Below are 23,343 nucleotides of genomic sequence, written 5' to 3' on the forward strand. Positions count from 1 at the left end.
AACCCCTCCCGTCCTTTCCAGGGGCCGTTTAATCTCCTGCCATCTGCTGAAAGATACTGCTTCAAGAAAAAAACAGAATGTGCAACAACTCCACTCTTGAATGCTCTCCTTTTCTAAGATTAAGCGCACTATTATTATATCCCTGATTACTTTGTAAAGAACAAATTTTTTGACATTGTTCCTTAAATTATAATATTCATAAGTAAGGGAACGGATTTCAAACAATGTTCTTAGAGTTTGACACCACCCGTAATTTAGTAACATTCGCTTAGCAGTGGAAACTGCTGCATTAGTGGGCTATGGGTGGTAATTATAATACAGGACCAGGAACATATGAACGGCCTTCAAGATGTCAAATTAAGATTAAGATTAAAATTAAGAGAAATGGGACTATTCTTAGTGCAATCAGTCTCAGACAGAGAAAAGTTGATTCAGAGAAAATTGGCTTTAAAAACTGAAGAACTAGCTGACCCAGGGGCACTAGTCATTAAGTTGATTAGCACCGCAGCCTGCTTTTACCTCATGCTCTTCACTGAACTAAGTTTCTTTGCTACGCTTTGTGTAGTAACTCCATTAATGTGAACAGTCTGTGCCTTTTCTGCAGCTGGGAAACTGGTAAGCTCAGCCCTGAGGATCCTGTCCAACATATTTCTCAGATTTTTCCATCAAAAAGAGTTTACAATAAGTAATGTTGTATTTTTATAGAACAGGCCTTGGATTGAAAGCAAGTTTCAGAACCAATATTCAGANGTCATTTGTCGACTTCAACCAAAAATCAACGATTCTAACTATTTTTCAACGTTGATTTAACATCATGTGCTATCTGGGATATGATAATATATGCTTGGCGTTAGTATTATACACCCATCCATCAAAAAGCCAACTTGTTTTATAAAAGATAAAAAAATAAATCTAACAGGCATATATTCCTTTCAATGAAGTACATCCAGTAATACTACTCTGACAGCAGTAAGCATGGTTCTAGTTTTCCTCAGTCCATGGTTCGTACCAGGGGCGGATCTACTGGGGTGGCATGGGGTGACAGTTGCCACCCCAAACGAGAGCCTGTTGCCCACCCCTGTTGCCACCCCAGCTAGCGACAATGAATTCAATAAATAGTTATGGCAAGCCGGACATTAAGCGCATGAAACTCTTTTTTCCGACAACATTGAATGTAACACAATGTAACCTTCAACCTACTGCTAAGTAGCGGGAAGTGCGAGAGAAGGACGGAGCGTGAGGCAGCAGCATTGATGGATAAATATTACTGGACTGGACATTATGTGATTTATTGTAAGTCACACATGCGCCATTGCTGTCCATTGAGTCAGGAATATCGGTGGTCAGGAAAATACTACAATCACGCAAAGAATCAGAACAACGGGAGCAAAGTTTAGCAGTTAATTCAACCATAGATAATGGTAATAAGGGCTTCAGATTTCACAGATGAGGAAAACGTTTTAATTTTAAGAAAAGATTGAACAAGTGAGCAGTGGGTCAGTTATACTAGCCTAACTGTTGCTGGCCTCGTATTAACTTTGATAGCCTTAGCATGTGCTGCGCAGTTCGGTGTGTTTTGGTTCCGTTAGGATTAAACAACCCGCCCATCAAGTCATCAGTAGTGCAGCTGTTTAAATCAGCTAATCAACCACCGCGGTTATCAGGCGAAAACTTATTAATAATCACAATATAGACATTAAGCCTGACAACATAATATAACAGACTGGATGTTCTGTTTTAGTGTTTTTGCTACTTTTTGTGTGGGAAATGTTTGCTTTTTGGTTTTGATTCCCCTGATCGGTGATCTCTGCTCTATCTGCTCGTTGAGCTGTTGTTTGTCGGTTGCAACGGCAACGGTCCGTGTGTAATGCCGACATACAGAGCGAGAAAAGGAGGAATAGAAGTTGTTGGAGCTAATTTTTTTTATATCTTTATCCATTTGAATTTTGTTACTTTATTCTTCAGTTTCTATTTTTTGTATTATTTACAGAGTTTATTTGTAGGTTGATAATTGTTGTTTTTATTTATGTTTTGTTTTATTATTTTTCTTATGTATTTTCTAAATTTAGACAGGAAGTAATGTGGGTCAGTCCACTTTCTATAAGCTAGGGGCCTGAAGGACCAGCAGGCATTTGGGTTTGGGGCCGATGGTTTTTACCAGAGCAAGAGTGGTAGGTAGCATGAGAACAAATGAAAGTTTGAACTCTGTAATTGTTTGGTGAAAGAGGAAAATAAATAATCAAGAACAATCAATAAGTTTGGACACTGAACCTTGTTTTGCCCGTGTCGAGAAGCATGACTCCAGTGCCTCAGTTTGCTTGGCAAACAATCAGAAGTGGTTCTGTGTAGTTTGGTTTTTCACCTGTTTATCAGCTTTATTGTGCCTTTATTGTGGTGCACTGCAGCTGCTGCAATTCATAAAAGTTAAACAAGCGACAAAAACTGAGCTAATCCCCTGTGTTTGCAAAACGTGGTGATATTTATAACAGTCGTCAAACTACGGCTCCTACAGCATATTTAAAATAAAATAATTGACCAATATAAATAGAAATTCGCCCCTTCTTGCATCTTGACAGAACTAACAGAAACTAAACTGTTTATAGATTTGTATCATGGAGAATCGATCAAACATCAGTTTTCTAAACTTTATTTTAAGTCGTATTTCATAGATATATCCAATAACAAATGGTGGCACTACTAATATTTTCATGACAGATTTCTGCTCATCCTGCATTGGGATAAAATGGTTTTCTGGACACAATGAATCACATAGCGACCAATAGGCGCTGTCCAGTCCAGTAATACACATCAATTATCAGGAGTATGAAAGATGTAAAAATAATTAACTATATACTACATTAAGAAATTGTATTTAAGCCTCGGCGCTACATGAAGCTCATTTTGAAACAATGGAAGTTAAAAACAATATTTTGTGTGTATATATATATATATACACTGCCACCCCTGAAAAAATCCCTGCCCCCCTCTTGCCACCCCATAAATATTTTTCTAGATCCGCCCCTGGTTCATACCAAGCATGGTTCTGGTTCTGGTTCAAGCAGCATTCAATTTCTTGAACAAACTTCCAGAAAACTGCAAAGCTGCTGAAACACTGAATTCCTTTAAATCAAGGCTAAAAAACAATTTATTTAAAGCCTTCCATCAATAAGAACTGGAAAAAAGTTCAACTCTCCCCTCAGCATGTTGACATGTTGTTCTTTAACACCTCTTTAATTATGAGGTGTTTGTGGGTCAGTGGAAGAATTATGGGCAACCATATCCAGAAATACACTGCTGTCATGAACCCATTTAGCTGTTGCTATGGCAACTAGGATGATGCACAGACATTTGATTGGAAAATTGACTGATAAAGTAATCCAACTAAAATGAGTTGGATTATTGGTTAAATGATCATCATCTAAACTCAGGACTATGTAATAATACTGGTCCGGACAAAGTGCTGCATGCTTGTAAGCCTATTCCAGGTTTCTCATTGAAAGTTTGCATGTTTGCAGATTTTTTTGTAAAATATGTCTAACACGTTTGAAATGACAAGCAGTTTGTGGAGCTGAAATTCTTTGGAGCAATTGTACATGAGACTCTATTGCCTGGAGTTTGCAAAGCAGCTAATCAAGGAGCACCATTCATTTCCTTTGCAGTGATTGGCTGTGGAGGTAAGGAAGACTGTAGACCTCAGCTTCTGCTGAAGAGCTAAGATGTTTCCATTGTCCGTATCAATGAACATTGAGGTATATTTGGTGCTTGAACTATTGAAAAAGGCAGTTAGAAGGATTTTTAGAGGGAGTCTCAAGGATTCAGTGGTCTGGTCCCCAACGTACCCAACTGCCAGGTGGTCAGATGAAATACCTGTTGGTTGATCTATTTCAGCTGCTGAAATAGATCAACCAATAGAAATCCTTCCACTTTATGAAAACATAAAGTGGACTGAACCAATGAATGTGTGACAGTTCTGTTGAGGAAAACTAGGTTCTGGGCATTCGGGTCAGTGATGAAGAACAGAATGAAGTCAGGCAGGAGAAACATTCCAGCAGAGCTGTCACCACATCTGGTCAGTGTTGGGCATCACATCAGTTCTCGCCTCAATATTTTCCATCTACAAAACTATCCCTAAATACTCTTATGACATGGAAAAGACTGTGAAGCCAGAGCTCAGCGTATCAAAGCACAAACGTCTTCATAAGCTGCAGGATGCAGCATAAGAACAGCTGTGTATTCTCTAATTGACGTAGGTAGGTGTGTTTCTGCATGTATTTACACTAGTTTCTCATCCAATATCTCCAGCTTTTCACTTTAATCTACTCTGCTAATTGTTGCTCAGAGCAACTTAAAAAAAACAAAAACAAAAAAAAACAAAAACAGAGACTGTGAGTTTAACAGTAATAACTGTCAATATGCTTACGACCAGGCCTGGAGGGCTGATGTCCTGTTACTTCTATGTCTCCCTGGTCCAACACACCTGAATCAGATGTTTATGACCTGCTCAGTCTACAGTGAAGTTCTTCAGGGACTTGTTGATGAACTCATGGATTGACTCAGGTGTGTTGAAGCAGAGACATATTCAAAAGTTGCAGCACATTGGCCCTCAAGACCTCTGAGGGCTCCTTGGTCCAGATTCTCTTCTGTAACAGTTTAAACATTTATTTCATGCGTTTAATAAAAATTCTAAATTGCCGGTTAACTGTGTGAGGCTGATGTATTCAAACTGTTCAAACACTTCGGTTGATCAGTTCTTACTTAACACATTTTTTAAAACTATTGCAAAGGAACAAAATACATACTCTTTCATTACATTGTATTATTGATTACTTTTGTCACTGGGAAGTTCTTAGTTCTAGAGGTAAGTGAAAGAGATGAATGCTTTTCCTCCTCACCTCCCCTGGTTTATGGCTGCAGAGTCTGCTCCTGAGCAGATATCCTCTATCACATAGGGATTCTTATCACAGCTGACGTTCAGTGTGGTGTAGTTGGGTTTGCACACAGTGAGGAAGTAGGGTGTTGGATTGCCAGTCATTAATTGCAGGATGTCGGTAATAAGGGCGGTCGCACACAGGCCAAACGCATGAACTCCTGAGGATGAAAGGTTTGACGTGAGATAACTGTACAAGAAGTCGAAAAATCATACCTAGGATGATAATGTGAGAAAATGCAACATGAATTAGGAAGAACCAAGCGTTTATTAGTCTTAAACCAAAAACTAAAAGTGCTCATACCAACAAAGCGGATGGCTCGGCGAATGAAAGAGTTGAAATTGCAGCCAGCTGCGTTGATGCTAGCCTCTGTTCCACCGCCAGTCTTCCTCCGAGAGAGGCAGCAGAACAAGATGGCCTCTCCAATCATGATCTGGAGAACAATCACTCATTTATTGCATGTGCTTTCATGTAGATGTGGTTGGTAAAAATTTTACTGAGGATGACAGCAGACTCAACATTTAGTCTTCAATGTGTTCTTTGTTACTTACTTGTTAGGCTTAACCTTTGCTGTACACATTCTGGTTGGTACTGGATCATTGTTGCCCTTAATAATGTTTATATATTTTCAGATTTAATCCAATTCAATTAAATTTTTAATATGGCATCAATTCACATCGTATGCAATCATATCAAGCAACTTACAAGACAGACAGACACAACATATGATCTAATAAATCCAAGATGTTACAGTTTCATTCAAGTTATAAAACAAAGCAACTTCCATTCATTATTCCAACTGATAGAATGTTTTCTAAGTAATCCTAGCCAGCTGCATTGAGCCACTAACTTCCCAGTAATCCGCCTCCTGAGCAAGGATGTGGGAAAAGTCAACAGTTGATCGTATCGAGCCATTAACTTTATTTAAATCCACACCCAGAATTTATTGAATTCTAGGTGTGGTGGTGGCGCAGGGGTAAAGTGCGCGACCCATGTACAAAGGACCGTCACAGGTTTGGTCTGGACCAATGACCTTTGCTGCATGTCATCCACTGTTCTGTCAGATCACTATCAAAAAATCCTAGAAAAAAAATTTCCTGACTTTCTATGCTTGGTGCTTGGCTGTCTGACGTGCGGCCATGGGGTGGAGGGGACTGTGTGACTGGGTGGAGGGTTGATCTCTTACATCTCCTGTGTCTCTATGGCTGACATTCCTGTGCCTTGCTGACCATCTACCAATGTGTGGGGTGTACACATTGCCCTGGGTCAGTGCCTTATTTCTGTCTGCCTGGGGTGCTCGATGATGAGGTTCAGAGGCAAACAGTAAGAATAAGTTCACTTAAATGTCCATCCATTCATTCATTCATTCATTCATTCATTCATTCATTCATTCATTCATTCATTCATTCATTCATTCATACAAACAAACAAAATGCATTTGAACTGAAAAGTGTAGCTCACTCTGTATAACATTGCAATTTAAAAACACTTTATTAAAATGTGATGAACCTTTGAACTGCCACCCTCAGCCTCAGGCCATGTGAATGGCAGCTCAGTCTGCAAATTCCATTTCACTTTGGAGCCCCAGCTGAGGTTGTATGTGAACCTCTGGCTGTATTATTGTACAGTTTATGAGACTTTATACTTCTAACTACAGTTATAAGGTACACCTTATAAAGTGAAATATTCTGAATAAAATATTTTTTTTAATACTGATATTTTCCCATATTCAATCATGTGGTTTTCCAAAGAAACAGGAACTCTGTGCATGTTTATGGTCTAATACTCACAGTGATGGCTGGTCCAGCGAAGGCCAGGCTAAGCAGCATCAGCAGTGGGATGACCTCGTGGTTGGGGTCGATGTAGGGCAGGCTCAGGCTGCGGTCGTGGCAGTTATATCCAGAATTCACCGGCTTAAACACATCGGTCCACTCCAGGAAGTAGAGACTGACCACAGATGAGACCAGGATGGGCAGCTATGGAGACCACAGCCATACAGAGTTACCACACTTCCAGGTCATAAAAGCTGAAGCTTATGTAGAATTCCAGCCAGTATTTTTTTTATGGCTGTAGCTGCTGTTATGGTCTTTTGGATCAATGAGCATGTTCATTTGATTCAATGATGCATGGAAGATTATGGATGTGACCTATAAAAAGAAAAATGGAAGATGTTGAATCCAATTAACAACTAACTTGAAATGTACCCACTGATCCTAAATGTGATCACTAGAGGTGTGCCGATCGATCGGTCACCGATCATAATCGAGCCGATTTTCGTGAAAAAGTGCATGATCGGTGATCGGCGATCATTGGCTCTTGTTGCCGATACCGATCATCTCATTTCCAGCCTGCCTGTGCAGCTGGTCTCCTCTTTCCTTCACTGCGCAAACACGCAGCAACAAATCCTAAGCGATGTGGAACTATAAGGCTCTGAGTTAATGGGGAAGTTTGCGTGTTGCGGCGGAAAATTGAAGCACGTCAAAATGCATCAACACAACGAAGCTAATACGACATAAAAACAATGACATACTTGACGGAGTTTGGCTACATCGAGGCTCACTGCAGTAAAAAAGACATACGGAGGATCAGATAGCAGGTAAAGCAGCGCACAGCTATAAACACTCACTAGATTAGCATGACGGTCAGAAAGCTAAACAAATAACCTGCAAAATTATTTATGTCTTCGAGCTGCGATGTAAGACGCTGGTTCTGCTCTGGCTGTTGAACCGCTGCTACGGTACAGGTAGTAATATTTCACAGACGGAGCTTCGCTTCTGCTCCACCTGGTAGTGACTCACACCGAATCTCTGTTTAAAGCTGCAGCATCTAACCTAAAAAAAAATACATTTTACATACGTATTAAAACTTTCGCTGTCCTAACATGAGACTCTCTGAAAAAATAATCGATCTCCTCCCTGATCTGCATAATTACTCCGCTCAGTCAGAAACAGCCAATCAGTAATCAGCTAGCCACCATGCTATCAGGAAGTTTTCATTCAGTAACTCTGGATTGTTTATTGTAATGGAAACTGTTTTTTCCTTTGAATGTTAAGTTTTATACTTGAATTTTTTGGCAATGTTGAGAGGTTTTATTTTGGCTCTTTGCGTTATTTAGCCTCTTCAGAGCCTTCACATTTTATCAGTCTGTTAAAGATAGTATTATCAATAGCAGTACAATTTGCACAATGCCTGTTTTGTTTAGTTTTCTTCTTGAAAAAAGTTATTAAAAACAAGTTTTTGTCTAAATTAAGGTGAATTCATGGTTCCTTTTTCCACATAATGTAACCGGTAGTGCTTATAATTAAAAAAATAATAATTATGTGATCGGTATAGGTGATCGGCCCTCATGGGTGATCGGTATCGGTATCGGAAGGAAAAAACCTGATCGGCACATCTCTAGTGATCACTAAACTCTAGTGAAAGTGTATTTGACATATTTAGGGTTTAGAAACAACAGAGGACGAACAGTGAGGCATCTGGTCAGACATGTGGGATTAAAGCTCATCTTAACGTCTCAACGCTGCACAGCTGAACAGGTCGGAGGCCTGCTGTTGGCAGGAAAGATTTTCTGCAGCGTTCTGTACTGCACTGAATCTAAAGAAGCCTCTGACTGAAGATGCTCTGCCTTCCCAAGACAGTGTCATGTCCTAAGGATGACCTGAGGATGGTCAGGGTTGTCCATTAATCCTTCTTTGCATAAGAAGGTTGGAAAGAAGACAGTCTTCCCCAGAACAGAACCAGCCTTCTTTATCAGGCTGTTAAGCCTTCTTATGTCCCTGGCTCTGATGCTGCTGCCCCAATAGATGATGGCAGCAGAGATGATGCTTTCAACAACAGACTGACAGAAGATCTGCAACATTTTGCTGCAAACCTTGTAGGATCATAGCTTCCTACAGTCTGCTCTGTTCCTTCCTTCACTGTTGCGTCACTAGTCCAGTCTGTTTTCCAGATGAACACTGAGGTATGTATTTTCCTCAACCACCTCCACTTCTTCTCCGATGATGGAAATAGGGTTTGATCTAACCCTGTTCCTACTGAAATCAACAATCATCTCCTTTGTTTTGTTCACATTTAAGACGAGATGATTGTTCCCACACCATGACACAAAGCTGTCCATCAGCTCTCTGTACTTAACCTCTTGTTCATCTCTGTTTCACCCGACAACTGCAAAGTCAACGGAGTATTTCTGTAGATGACAGAAGTCATCTACAGGACTTGTGCTGGGAGTCAAAATGACACCAGCTGTGTCTACTATTAAAAATAACCTTCTGTTGTAATGGTAAAAGTAATAAAGTAAAATATATTTGATAGTACATATCCTTTAGTCAAACAACACAGACTGCAACCATCAATATTTAATCATGTTTTCTTCATGACATATTACATCTAGGATAGCCAGTCTGCATAATGAAGCCCTGAGTGAATGTGGTCCATAGCTGGTTCTGTCTCTTGCATACACAGTTTTCACACACCAAGCACACAGCTTGGTGCAGAAACAATGCAGAATAATTAAAATATCACAGCAATGACCAACAATAAGGATTCAAGATCTTTTTTTTTTTGTTTATCGTTATTTTATTATTAATATCACTTGGAGTCACATTACTGTGTAAGTAAACCGCCGCTAATACAAGCCTGTGATAAATGTATCAGATAAAGGCTTGTAAAGCAACCAGGTGAGTCCAAAAGAGTCACACAGCATCTGCCATACCTGTCTGAATAAAGTCTAGTCGCTTCTGGGAGAGTTCTGCTTAGCCAGGGTCAGTTTTTATTTTAATGACTGAAACTATTACAAAAATATTTCATCAGTGGCTTTTTTTATTTATAAAATCTAAAGTTGGAATGAATTCTGACTGAACACAAGAGGAACTAATTCTGACAGGGTCGCCTGGACTGGGTTACTGCCTGAGAGGAACCAAAGAGCAGAAAGAAGGAGGAAGTTCAAACCATCTCATAATAATTGGACAAGGATCATATTCCAGACTACAGCATCTCTCTGCTCTCTAACCATGAGGAAAAAGACAGAGGTTTAAAGAGGAGGGGCAATAGCGAAGGAGGCGGATTAGCACAGCGGCTAATTGATTATATTATATTATATATCATCCAGGACATGTTACTTTAGAATAAAGCCTCTGCTAAATGGAATTGAGCTGTTAGCATGTCATGATAGTCATGACGTTGATATACAGCAACAGTCTTCAATCAGAAGACTCTTCAGATTAGTTGTAAAGCTGACTGCTACTGGAGACCCTTCCTGCCATCAGCATCACCATCCACACAAGATACTTGGATTATTAGAGTTACAACAGCATTTAGGTTTTCTTCAGGATGCATAAAGTATTTTTTAATTGAACTGAATTTCATATGCAGATTTAAAGTTCAGGTCTGGTAAACCTCTTATTTAAGATTTCTAGTTTTTAAAAAGATCACTAAAAAAAGTCCCAAGAAAGTTGTTTCAAAAGCTAAAAGTTAATCTGTTGTATTATTGCAAAACACAATATAATTTAAACTCCAATCCTAAATATTCATCATGTCTGTGAAATTAAGTGATTTTTCCTTACAGGTGTAGGTGACCCTAAAACATTCATCTTTAACTAAAATATGACTAAAACTAACTACTAATGTGCTGTTAAAGTTAACACTGATAACGTCCTACTGAACTTCAGCTCTCCTTTCACACCTCAAGTCTTTCTTCTCCTTCTACATGTAAAAACAATCACTGTCACAACAGATCTGTCTCCCAAGCTCCCTCAGTCTCGCTAGTTTTTCCCATCTCCGTTTGAATGACAGCAGATTTCACAAGCAGGACATTTTGCTGAACAAAGCTGTGAAGGCAGCACTGCTCTCCCAGTGTGATCAGTGCTGTGAGGGCATGGTGAAAATTAGGAAGGGGCTTTGTAAAAAGAGATCCAGGAGATCCAGGACACACCCAAGAACCCACAGTGATACCCACTGTATCAATCAATCAATCAATCAAGCAAGCAAGCAATCAATCAAGCAATCAATCATATTTATTTCTGTAGCACATTAAAACAGAAATATATAAAAAACACACATGTCACAGCAGGCATATTTTAAGGTGCCATACAACAAGGTTGAAGCAGATCAGATTGATGAGGTAGAGCAATGTTGGTCAAGCATTTGAAAATAAATAAAAGCTTAAAATGAATTCTGTTGTCTATAGAGCTCTGGCTAATGCCTGCTAGGGCTGTAAGGATTCCTCGAATGATTGGTGTACCTCGACTATTAAAATTCTTCGAGGGAAATTTATCTGCCTTGAAGCTTCGTAAATTATGTTTTATTATTTAGCTCACCCTGTTCCGCCCGGGTCATTATTTGTGGTGGGCAGCGCTGTCACCTCCGCCTATGAGCTGTTGCTAAGTGCTAGCAGCATCAGAGCAGCATGACGTAGAATTTTCCAACGTTTCATCAGGGTTTGGGGGACCAATAAGCATTGTTAAATTGTCTGCCGGTGTTCTGACGATCTGTAATACCTCGTAAATCCAGCATACCTTGTGGTAATGCACATGCGCACATCAATGTTACGTTTCTTATAAATCCGTCATACCTGTAGAAGTTTCATTTTGTGTGTTTTATTTCTCAGAAGATTACGGTGATGACAATACTAAGAGCCCTGACCGACAGGGGGCCCTCCACAATTAATTTTTTTATTTTTTGTTCATAAAAATAAAAAATGGGACCCTGTTATGGAGTTAGATTTGTTTTACAATTATTCAATAAAAAAAAAATCATGTCAACCAAAAAAAAGTAGTATTCAATCAAAAAAAAAAAAAATCATGTCAAAGCAAAAATCACTATTTATTTATTTATTTATTTTTTAAACTTTTTTTTTGGTTGAACATTTTTTTTTTTTTTTTTTTTTTGGGTTTCTTTTTTGGGTTGAACTCGTTTTTTTGTTTTTANTATATATATATATATGAACAAATTGCAAGTAAGTTAAGAATAAATACTGAGATTGTACAAACCTCACTTTACTATGGTTTGTTTGAAAGGTTTTCCAATTTTCCATGGAATTTATATGAAAGTAAATCCATCCTTAGGCAAAAAAAAAAAATTTAAACCAACAACAAAACAAGAGATTCATCTTGTTCTCTAAAGGACAAGGTTTGCATGATAAATGTTAAAGTTCAAGAAAGGACAACTGGAAAAGGACTGAACAATTATAGGTTTTTTGTAAAGGTTGCAGGAGGAAGAAACCTTATTTCTCACATATTGAAGCAGCCCAGCAAACAAGTCTATTAGTTGCATATAAAAACCTAGAATGCCATATTTATGCCATGCTATGCTGTAGTGATGCAGTTATGCAAACAAATGGAGCCATAACCACGTATTGATACACAGAAAATTTATATATTCTTCAGTATGGTTACATTTCTGTCTTAAAATTGATTTTTGTACTGACTTGAGGTAATTGAAAAATATGTCTGTGTGAAATGATTTTCGTTATTATAAAAGATATAATATTTTATTGAAGTCTACCTGTACATTTGGGAAGGATGAAGATCCTTTCTAATCGAGATCTTTACTTTGCGAACTTAATTGTCAAAAACAACACAATAGTTTGAAGTAATATTGAAACATAATCAGTCATTTCAAATCCAGATGAAGTAAATAGTTTTTAGTTTTTCAGGGCGACGTTTATTGTGTCTTCTTGAAAACTTAATTCAAGCTGTATAGTGATAACAAAAGAGCTTTGTTGTTGTTTATTTATCAAGATCTAAATTAATGAACTTGGCCTTCTCTTAAAAACAAGTGGAACATTTTGGGATTGTGATTTTAAAAAAAAGGAACAAGCAGCTTAAACGACACTGTTCCGGTGCATGGGTGATTTATTGAGCGGGTAAATCAAAGAGGCAGGCAGGTCTATTCCACATGACCCCAGTCAGGCAGAATCACAACCCCCCATGACATGATAATGCCTCCGCCTGCATTTTTCTGCTCTGCCTTTCAAGCCTTTACATCATCCATAAACACTACTTATGTAAGAGTTTTAAAATTAGGCCCAGCAAGAAAATGAACGTAATTCTCCTCATGCATCCTCATCTTCTGTTAATCATTAGCACTGAGTGAAGAGATCAAAGGATTTATTGATTATTTAGCTGATATCCCTCAATCAGATCTCACTGTTCAGCTGAATCTATTAATCTATTCATTTATGTATGTTTTTCTGCTGCTGTAGTTTCTAAAGACCCGTAATGTTTCGGGCGGTTTTGTGTTTTGGACATACTGTGCGTCTGAAAATAAAATGCAAGGTGCTTCAGGAAAAAGGGAAAAAAAAAAATGTTTCCATGGCAACGGAATACAGAACCAGACTAAGGATCAAAAGAGAGTGAGTGAAAAATAGATTCCATTGAGTCTATTCAGAGTTTCTATCATCATTATTATTCTGCTGTCAATGTCTTTTTAAAAATAAAGCCTAATGGCTTTGATTAATTCAGACGGCCATTAACGCGTGAATTTATTTATTGAAAGAGGCTGAAAAGACAAAGCCTAGCATGCATGCTTTGGTTTGAATTTTGTCTCAGGTTAGCACCCTTTGCTGACCTCATCCATCTAAAATCTATCAGCAGGCTTTGGAAAAAGACTAGAAAGCAGATGATTTTTATACCGAGCCTGAATGAGTTTTCACACAAGATGCCGCCTACTGTTCTCCTCTCTCTGCATATAGAATGGGGTACTTAGACTCTATTATCTTCATAAAAGTGAATTGATGTCCGTATTCACCCTGAATTGTAAAATTTTATTTAAATTTAAAATGCCTGCATGGATTCATACAATATGTGGATGGCTTGTCTAAATTTTAGAGTATAACCGTCTCTTTTCTGCCGTTATATGCAAAATAATTACAAAAAACTCATATTAGAGACGTAAGGGAGGTCTATATGTGAGAAGGGGTTATTTTAAAGTTCTTAATGAGGTGCAAAAAAGACTAGAAAACACTCAGCAAACACACTCAAAAGCCTTGCTTCACTGAAGGTTTGCACATCTTTTGTACAAACAAAACGGGTACAAAACATTGATTACTTTGTCTAATCCACAAAGCTGCCACAGAAGAAGATTTGCACCTGAAAACACACTCGTAAGCAACAAGCCTCTTTTTGTGTCAAAGTAGTTTTCCCACATTATAAGCAAAACAGACCATGTTTCTGTATGTTTATAGAACTTAGAACCAAGTTCAAAAGTGTTGCAGTCTCACAGACAAATGTTTGAAGCACAAAGTTAACATGGAACATTTAGTAAAAACTGATTAACCTGCTTGGTCACACGGGTGAGTCTTCTTCAATCAGTTTTTATTCTGACAAAATGTGCTAATGTCCTGTACTCATGTACAACACATGAAAACTATTAGATTTATTTACATGAGTTCCCAATTCTGCACACTACATCTACAGTACAAATAAAATCCAGTATATACTGCAGATGTACTTGATTTTTAAGGGTAACGAGACAAATGATTTGTTTTAAACCTACAATTAGGTGTGTTTGGTTTCCTCTAATCAAGAGAAACAAATAACAAGTAGACACTACAGAAAAGATGTGGTCTGATTTATTTAAGGATAAGTGGGTATAGTTGATGGATGGATAATAAAACCAGTTGAATGTGCTCAATGTTTTTTAGGAATTCTTTGCAGACATGTGGGAATTAAAATAATAGTTTAGACATTTAGACGGTCCCGTGTACGAGATGTACTTGAATGCACCATAAAAGCACAGGTGTTGGGAAATCCATTCTGTTCAGATGGGAGCTTCATGACAGAACCAGTCTGTTGTGCCATTCAATATGCTGTGCAGCCTTTTGGACCCTTTGAATGCTGCAGACAGCTGGATTTGGACAGTATCTGATTTTTCACCATTAGCCTTGATGCTATAGCATTCAGTATCAAGGCTAATGGCTAATTGTTTGTTTCTGCATATGCTGCAACTTATTTTTGTTTCAGGTGAATGAAATCTGTAGAAATCTGCAGAGAGCTGCAGACCTTATTGCTGTTCGGTCCAGAGCAGATCTCAGCAGACTGACAGAGCTCCTCTTTGTTTTTTTTGTTTGTTTGCGTTTGCAGGACAACTTTTAATTGTGGTATTGATTTGTAAAGTTCAGTGTTGGTCATCTTCAGTCTGCCTTGTGTGGCTACTCTCATCCATAACAGACAGATTATTGTTTCCCATTCAGAGTTGTCTCTTTCTCTGCCAAACCATGAAAATGTTTTAGTGGAAAGTAACAGGTCATAAGGTTATATCTGAACCAAATGTCAAGACTGCTCAGTCTGAAATGTTGAGTTTCTGGTTCAGTATCACTGAAGCTCACAGCTGCATTTGGTGCTAAACTCAATGTTTAGCAAGGCAGTTCATGACGTAGAAATAGTGGTCATTGTGGAGATTTGTTGGCTAGAGATCATTTTTGAAAATTAGAGTAATAATGTTTCCCATAAAAATGTGAAATTAATTTATCCATCTTGGGCATTTGTTTGTTTCTGCTTATGATTTTTGCTGTAACTTATTTTTAGTTCAGATTATTTTGATATCATTAAAACTACTTTTTATATTTTTTTACTCTGCAGCGGCTGTAATTATTGCAGCACCACCCTTTGTTTTACAGAATAGTAGTAAAAATATAGAGCGGCAACAATTGTGATAATTGATATGATCGTCTCATTTGTTGTATCCCAAATGAGGTCGTTCCCTCAGTAATAAGTTGTGCAGAGATTTATCTAAGCGAATGCTGTGGCTGTAATGGAAAGTCTGAATATATGAAATAATGAAAGTCGTAATAATCTATTTGCCAAAACATTTTGGTGTTAAATGTGATGCCATCAGTCTGATTGAGCTGGAGACAGAGAAAATACTTTGTCTCTTGTAATGAGAGTGTTCCTGAAGTTATGAGAAACTAAATGGTCAAGGAGAAATTGAGCTGAAAGGCAAAGCTTTAGATTTCCTTATTAATTACATTTCAGTCCTCATCATAGCCATGCAATAATAACTGAAAGAACAATATCCTGGGAAATGACAAGAGTTTAGCCTCAGAAATAGGCTGAGTTGATCCATTTTCTGGGATGATTCCAGAGCGTGAAGAGGCACTAAACCAGGCGTTTTCATTTTGTGTTGCTGAAATGTTCATGCGTGTTTCATTGAAGGCCACATTTGCTGTTATGTAATCTTAACGTACTTTTTTACATCAATGCTGTCATTGCAGAAGTGTTACTCCAAGTCCCAGCTGTCATACAACCTCAGGCCATCAGAGAACCTTTGCTTATTTTAACTTTAATTACCTTTAATGGGGATGTTTGGGATTTGATTGGTAAAATTACACTTCTGTAAGCCGTTTTTCTGTGTTTTATATTCTACAAAAAGAAAATGTTAGTATGACATGTTGTTATGTCTCTCAGCTCTGATGTAGGGGGAAACATAACATTTAATCCTGGAAGTGGGTGGAAGTTTGTGCAGATGGTAAAGGGGAACAATGACAACCAGCAGGACTAAAAGCAAACAAACATTTCAGCCCCAATAAAACCCTTCACTGGAGGATGTAATAAGACACAAGCTCACTGATGTTCTTTTATAATTACCCTCAGGCTTCTTGTTTTTATGATCTCACTTTCTGAAGATGAACCCACAGAAATGGTTCAGACTGTGGTTTATTTAGGATGGGGGGTGCAGCATTTTCACAGTGTGTTCTTCACCTTATTTCACTAAGATGTGAGAAACCATATGTTTCTCTCAGTGCTTCTTCATGGGGTTTTTTAATTGATATTAGTTATGATGTGTACATGCTGCTGGCACAACCTTTAGCAGTGTTTATTAACACTTCCAGTAAAGTTGCAGACTCTGATTATTACTGCAGGGCAGCTGTAGAGATGTCTGATGTCCAACACCTTTTTATATCACAACTCTGTAGACCGAAGGCCGTTGTCAGCAGGTTTAATGACCTTCAAAAGGGTGAAACTGAAAACAGGACCAACAATATAATCTAAATGCAGAACACTTTCATACTGAATTTCTGCTGGATAACATCATAAGTACATCTGTTTGCATGAACATGCACTCCTTACACCATCTTGAACAACTTTGCACATTATGGGTAGTTTGCATAACAAAAGGATTAATTTTACTGTCAAATAACACATCATAGGGCTATATCTAGCACAAAATAATGTTACAAAATTATTCCTTTAGTACATACCGGCAACACAACCTTAAGCAAAAGATAAATGCAGTAACTTTCTCCCAACAGCCATCACTGTTTGACACTGCTGTTCAATAAAGTTTTGATCCAGATAAAAAATGGTTGCAAAGTTGCAACATCTGAAAAAAAACATATGAGGGCAGACTTTCCCCCTTTTTTGTCCTATCTGTATGAAATTAGTTTCTGGATGCATATCATTTGAAACTTCATAACACAACACTTCCTTCTGTGTTTAGGACCATAGACCTGCTGTTGACCCAGTTTGGGCCAAACTTCAGAATTGCATTTAACTTTAAATACTTCAGCATAGAGAAAAGTTACAGCTTTACTCAGAGGCTGAAGGTGCCAAAGTCACGTGGCTGTAAAATTAGCCCAACTCATCATCCCTCCATCGCCGTGCTCGACAGTCTGGATGAGGTCTTCATATGCTAATTTTGGTCTTCAGCAAACATGCCACTGTGCATTATGGCCAGACATCTGTACTTTGATCTTCTGTCCTGAGGACATCAATCCAGAAGGTTTGTGGTTTTTCCAGATGGAACTTTACGACCCTCTGCCGTGTTGATTTTAAAGAGAAGAAAGTTTTGCCTTCAGCCTCCTACAAACAAGCTGTTCTATACTATTTACTTGCTGGGATTTTTTTTATCTATACTGTGATTAGATTTAACATTTAGTGTGCAAGCACATAATTTTAGGGTAATTTGCTGGGAGTGTTTCTTTTAGCTCTGCATGGTTAAATCTACTGGGGCTTGCACTCTTACCAGGACTTTGTCTCTGCCTTAGCTGTCTTGTTCTCTAAAACCCATTTTGCTTTATGGAAACAAAATTGAAATACCCATAAATAAATGTTTTTACATAATTTCGTAGCAATGTTTAGTGTTATTTTAACAGCACTACTGATAGTTGCTACATTTGAGTATCCAAATAAAAAATGAAGCTCTTCTTTAATTTTTTTTATTTTATTTGCAATAACCACCTTTTTTTAGTCAAGAGAAGTCTGTTTGAATGCGCAGTTAGAACCAAGAGTGTTGGGACAGAGATGTGATGCGACTCACTGGCACAGACTTCTTTCATAATTATAATTATAATCTGGACATTGTTTACGTCCAGATTTACTGTTTGGCTTTTTCTTGTGGAGAATAATGTCGTAAAAGTCGGATGAGACTCGTTCGGACTGCAGATGCTTTGAAAACTTATCAGATATCAGTTTTACTTTTAGCCACCTTGAAAATGATAAAAAATGTTTTTGGATGTCTAAAGAGAGAGACTGGTTGCAAAATGTCATTGAGAAGCTCTTTCCTTGAGATATAACTCATTTAGTACAAATTGCAAGAGTAGTTATGTATTTCATTGCAACCTCCAGCAATATGACAGCAGAAACTTTCCCCTGAAATATTGTACCTTTTAAAGGCCATTTCTTGTATTCTGCATTTCCACTGGAGGTGTGGGAGGGAAAAACATAGCGCTTGTCGTCATTTGTTGCACATTTTTAAAGAGGAAAGTCAAGATTATTGATCATATTTTAATGTAAAGACCCACTTTATATCTGATGTAATATGTATTTTACAGAAATTTCCTTCGCTTGCCAGTCATCCAACATACAGGTGGCAATTTACTGCTAGGCTCTGAACTTGGATAAAGAGGCATTGGCACAGTTACTGCAAACTCTGTCATGGTAGATTTTTTTTTTTTTCCCCCGTGTTTGCGTGGGTTGCAGAAAATGTTAGAACTGCAGACAGAGAGAGACCAGCAGGCTCTCAGTGAAAAGATTGCCATTTGGACAGGTAAATGAAAGGCAGAGAAGGGAGAGGGCCGAGAGGATAAATGAGGACTACAGATAAAGGTAAGCATGGAGAAAATGGAGGGCTCTTCAGTCCGAACATGTCTGAGCGGGAGGGAACAAGATCAGAACAAGAAGAGGGCAGAAAAAGGGGAAGAAACTGTTGGGGAAGAGAGTCCGAGGAGGAGAGAGAGATCAAGGGCTGAGGAGAGGTAGAAGGATGAATGCTCTGTTTGAATTATGTAAAATACCTGGGTGGGAGAGAGGAGGTGTGTGTTTGAACATCATGACGGAAAAGCAGACAGAGCAACAGAGCAATGAGATGGATGGTGTGATTTAGACGAGAAGTCAGATCTGGAGTCTGAAATGTAAGAACAGGAACAAACAAATGTAACCAACCTGTGTGTAGAATTGATCTTCGGGATAAAAACGGCAAAAACCTGCAGATGTGGAGAGATGAAGCGGGCTTTGATTCTTTCCTGCTGGATTCAGGAGACTGGAAATGATTATTCAACCGGGGCTGTTAGCATGCCACCCTGTGTTTATTAGACAAGACAGCGGCTTGTTCATACGTGGGGGAATGTGCTGCGACATGCTGGTTGCTTTTCATAGCTGTTCATATTTAAGATGCTCTGGCAAAAGCTACAATCATTTTGGGACACACTTTTTTTTTTTTATTTTAGCAGGCTGGGAATTTGTCAGTTTATTTAATTTTTTCTAACAGCTGTTGGATAAATTTACATGGAAATTTGCAAAAATATATTTCTGCTTCCAAATGATGAACATTAACATTTCCATTATCCAGTGGAAACTAGCAGATGGCTTCCAGTCGGTGAATCATAATGACTGGATTTTCCTTTATTGCTCACATTTGACCACATTTGCAAAGCTGCAAGTTTGAGTTTCAAAAATGGAAAGTAAAATCATCAAAGTGAATCAAGAGAAAGGAAAGAAACAATGTCTCTACATAGATGTACTGAATGTACTTTGAGACAACACTATGAAACTAACTCAAATATGCTCTAATCATATCTTAAATGATTGTAACAACTTCATATTTATTTATAAAACGTGTGTAATGGAATGGTGGTGCTGCCTTGCAGAAAGAAGGTTCTGGGTTTGAACTCCGACCTTGTTCTCGGGTTCTCTCCAGGTGCTACATGATAGCTTGTCCTGTTTTTCTCTTGTAATAAAACGGTGGCTTGTCCAGTGTGTAGCCCGCCCCTCACTCTGTGATCCCACATGGATTGTAGAAATCAGATAAAAAAAGGTCCATTCAACTGACTTCCTTCTATGCTTTAACAGAAAACCCATGCTGGTGATAAACATATAATTTGTGGATACTTTCCAGCACAGTCAAAACACTCAAGTGAGGTAAAAATATAGCAGCTGTGAATTTGAGACTCCCAACATTATCGACGGTCAGCTTAGTCATTTATTATTTATGTCAGAAACTCTTTCCATGCCGTTTTCTTTCAGTGAAAAACTAACAGTCACCTTGGTTTTGCATACATCTGTCCAGAAATGAGAAATCAGAATACCAGAACCACATTTTAAGGCTTATTTTTACTCAGAAGAGAGACTGGAGTTTGAGCTTGTATACAGAGAATGAAGGATGTAAAACTAAAGTTTTATTAACCCCGAATGCAAACATTGTCCCTGTTGTATTTCTTGTGTTGCTCGGAGGTAACAGTTTCTTTTGTCCTTTTCACATATAAAATGGGAAATATGTCTTGTTGTAAGTAAAATTTTCTGCCAGTGGAACCAGAACTTTTTCATCAATGTTAAGTCATTATCGACTTAAAACAAGATCTTAAATCTCGCTGAAAAGTTACTTATAAATTCATTTTGTCTCATTTCAAGTGTACTAAGGTATTTGCACTAGAAAGTAGAACAAAATGTTCTTGACAAGATTTTGTAATTTTCGCAGTTTATTAGAAGGATAATGATTAATATTAACACAAAAACTTGTGATGGTTTATGGCATAATGTTCTACATTACTACATTGTCATTTCTAAAAAACAAGCTAATGATCATTTTGTGATAACCAGTGCTAAATGTAATAATGTTACATATGCAGCAAATAGTATTTCAAAATGTAATCAAGGATTTTATTGTGTTTTGTGTTGATTATTGCACAATGTGGTTTAATGATGTTTTATTACGTTATTATATTGCGGCATTTCAAAGCTTTTGGAGGTTTGAGTTGGTCAAGACAAGCAAGTGGTTGGTTTTTATACTTGACTCATCCCGTGGTGCATTATTCTCTGAAAATGAGTCTTCAGAGAGGGATCATATAAATGCAGGTGGACGTTGCTGCACCTTCCAAATCGTGATTTGACATGCAGGCTCTGCGTCAAGTTACAAACATCTGGAGGTAACCAAGCAGGCACTGCGTCACGCAGGGCTGGACACGGCGCAGTTTGGGTGTGTTCTCTCACTTCCAGTTCAAACACATAAAGTTAATCCCTCTGTTTTGATCTTCATTTGGTTTCCATCACGTTTCTCTGTCCTTCAGTTTCCTTCATACAGTGTATAACACCAGGGGGGTTGGCTTCCACGGCACAAAAAATACCTAAACACCGTCAGAAGGTTGAGTTTTTACTTTAACTTGTCACTTCGACGTTGAGACCAGTAGAGCTATTTCTCATCCTTTGCTGTGACACATTGACTGGCTGCCATAAGAGTCACTTACTTTTAGGAAACTGATATTCAGCGCTGACTTTTCATTGACCTTCCCTGTATTTTGTGGACTGAGGATAGAGGCTGGTGCAGTGATGAAGTTGCACCTGTTAAAAATTCACCAGGATTTGGACAGAAGGTCATTGGTTTGTTTTCCACAGATTCACACGTTATCTCCCAGCTGTCGGACAGCACGGTGCATTATGTTGTGACTACCTGAGGAAGTCGATGAGTGCTTTGTTTGTTTGATGATCCATTTTATTCATGCATCTTGCGTTTCCTCCTCACAAAGCACCGATGTTAACGTTCGCCTTATCAGACATCCAGACAGGAAATCTATCACTCTGCAAGTCCAACACCTACTCTGTTAGTGTGAGACGGATGTAGGTGTGTGGAAGTTTGTGGTTCGCTTGCAGTTTGATCTTTTATGGTTTTTTCTCCATCCGCCTCACCTTTGCACTGTTCAGCGCTCATTTTCAGGCAGACATGCGCTCCTGTAGGTGTTTGTTTTCACACCGCCTCTGGTTTTCTGCCGTGTTTGCGGTGCATATTTAGCACCCTGTCCTGTCGACGTCAGACGTGGTCTTACCTGCGGATCTCTGCTCCTCCTTGCAGATCACCGTGCCCGGAGGAAGAGCATAGCCACTGGGAAGCAACCCAGCATGGAGGTCCCTCCCACTGCCCCCCTTCAACCCTTCCGACAATCCGTGAGTAACCCTCCCTATCCTCGGCCTCGCTCGCTGCCTCCGTCCCTCTCGCTCTCCCTCCTCCCTCCTCCCGCTTTCGGCCCATCTCAAACATGTGGCAGACGGGTCAGCGGCACCCCGCCTCACCCCTTCCCTCTGTCCCTGGCCGTCTCCCCCTCCATCACCTTTTGCCCGCCGGCGCAACCGCAGAAAAAGGGCTCCAAGAAAGGGTCGGCCACGCCCCCATTGCCCCACTCGCTGCCTCTCTCTCCCTCCCTATCCTTCACCCTGCCTCACTCGCCTGCCGCCTCCTCCTCCCCTCCCTTCTTGTACTGGGGAGGAGACTGGAGGGCTGCCGGTTCGAGTCCAGTGGCGGGAGGAACGTTTATCGAACCGCTGCCCCCTGTTGAGGTATGTGACACTGAGATACAGGCTGTTTTCATTGCTAAGGCAAAAACAAAAGTTCTTTTAAAGGTATTATTATACACTGGGGAAAATACATATTGAATATTTCAAACATATTCCAACATATTTTGAGAGTAATTTACCATGTGTATGAAATATTTAAACCAACATTTATCCAGGATGATAGTTTTTCTCATTTTATTTTAAAATTATCTGTTTTCAGCTTAAAACATAATCTGCTCTGAGATGATGCTGCTGTAATAGAAGATACATTTACATTTTGTATTTTAGCTGCTTCAGACTGCTGGTTTGGACACTACTGTAAAATCTAGCAGGCATTGTTTTCTTCAGAAATCACAGAAGACAAACTTTATTTCTTTGGCAAATTCAACCATAAGAAAAGAAAAGGAGAAACATAATCAACTTTTTTTACCTTCTGATTTTATGACAAATGTGTTTATGTTGCAGTTTGTTTTAGTAATTCATGCTTTCCCTGTTGTTGAAATTAATTATTGAACCTTCATAAAATTATGGCCTAAGTCATTTTTTGTCAAAAATGATTTTTTCTTTTTTCTTTCTTTTTTTTTTGTGCCAAAATTCTCCTTTTGGCAAAAAAAAAAAAAAAAAAAAAAAGAGGGTTTTTTTTTATTTTTGTTTGCAAA

General features: G+C 38.6%; 2 protein-coding genes across 2 annotated transcripts in view; one reads left to right on the plus strand and one right to left on the minus strand.

Annotated features, from left to right (window-relative positions):
* The window catches only part of LOC106964942 (ras/Rap GTPase-activating protein SynGAP-like), a gene marked incomplete at its 5' end in the record, with an annotated part of 107,967 nt that overhangs the window by 56,642 nt on the left and 27,982 nt on the right, over positions 1-23,343 (plus strand). Inside the window, one exon of the mRNA XM_015060736.1 lies at positions 22,206-22,297. Coding sequence (XP_014916222.1) covers positions 22,206-22,297 — 92 coding nt within the window. The remainder of the gene's footprint in view (positions 1-22,205; positions 22,298-23,343) is intronic.
* LOC106964944 (lipid phosphate phosphatase-related protein type 4-like) lies at positions 4,176-6,955 on the minus strand. The gene is made up of 3 exons (XM_015060737.1): positions 6,719-6,955; positions 5,232-5,361; positions 4,176-5,088 (listed from the first exon to the last, which is right to left on the minus strand). The coding sequence occupies exons 1-3, from the start codon at positions 6,755-6,757 to the stop codon at positions 4,889-4,891; spliced, it is 369 nt and encodes a 122-aa protein (XP_014916223.1). The 5' UTR covers positions 6,758-6,955; the 3' UTR covers positions 4,176-4,888.

The sequence above is a fragment of the Poecilia latipinna genome, unplaced genomic scaffold (genome assembly GCF_001443285.1).
Source record: "Poecilia latipinna isolate Pla-1442-1.1 unplaced genomic scaffold, P_latipinna-1.0 Scaffold1739, whole genome shotgun sequence".
In the NCBI taxonomy this organism is placed as follows: domain Eukaryota; kingdom Metazoa; phylum Chordata; class Actinopteri; order Cyprinodontiformes; family Poeciliidae; genus Poecilia; species Poecilia latipinna.

Bases quoted from the DNA above. Each gene is read 5' to 3' on its own strand.
- LOC106964944 (XM_015060737.1), bottom strand. From the start codon at position 6,757: ATGCTGCTTAGCCTGGCCTTCGCTGGACCAGCCATCACT. The intron at 5,362-6,718 runs GTGAGTATTAGA...ATTGTTCTCCAG, and splicing joins TCGCTGGACCAGCCATCACT to ATCATGATTGGAGAGGCCAT. The intron at 5,089-5,231 runs GTATGAGCACTT...TTTCATCCTCAG, and splicing joins CCGAGCCATCCGCTTTGTTG to GAGTTCATGCGTTTGGCCTG.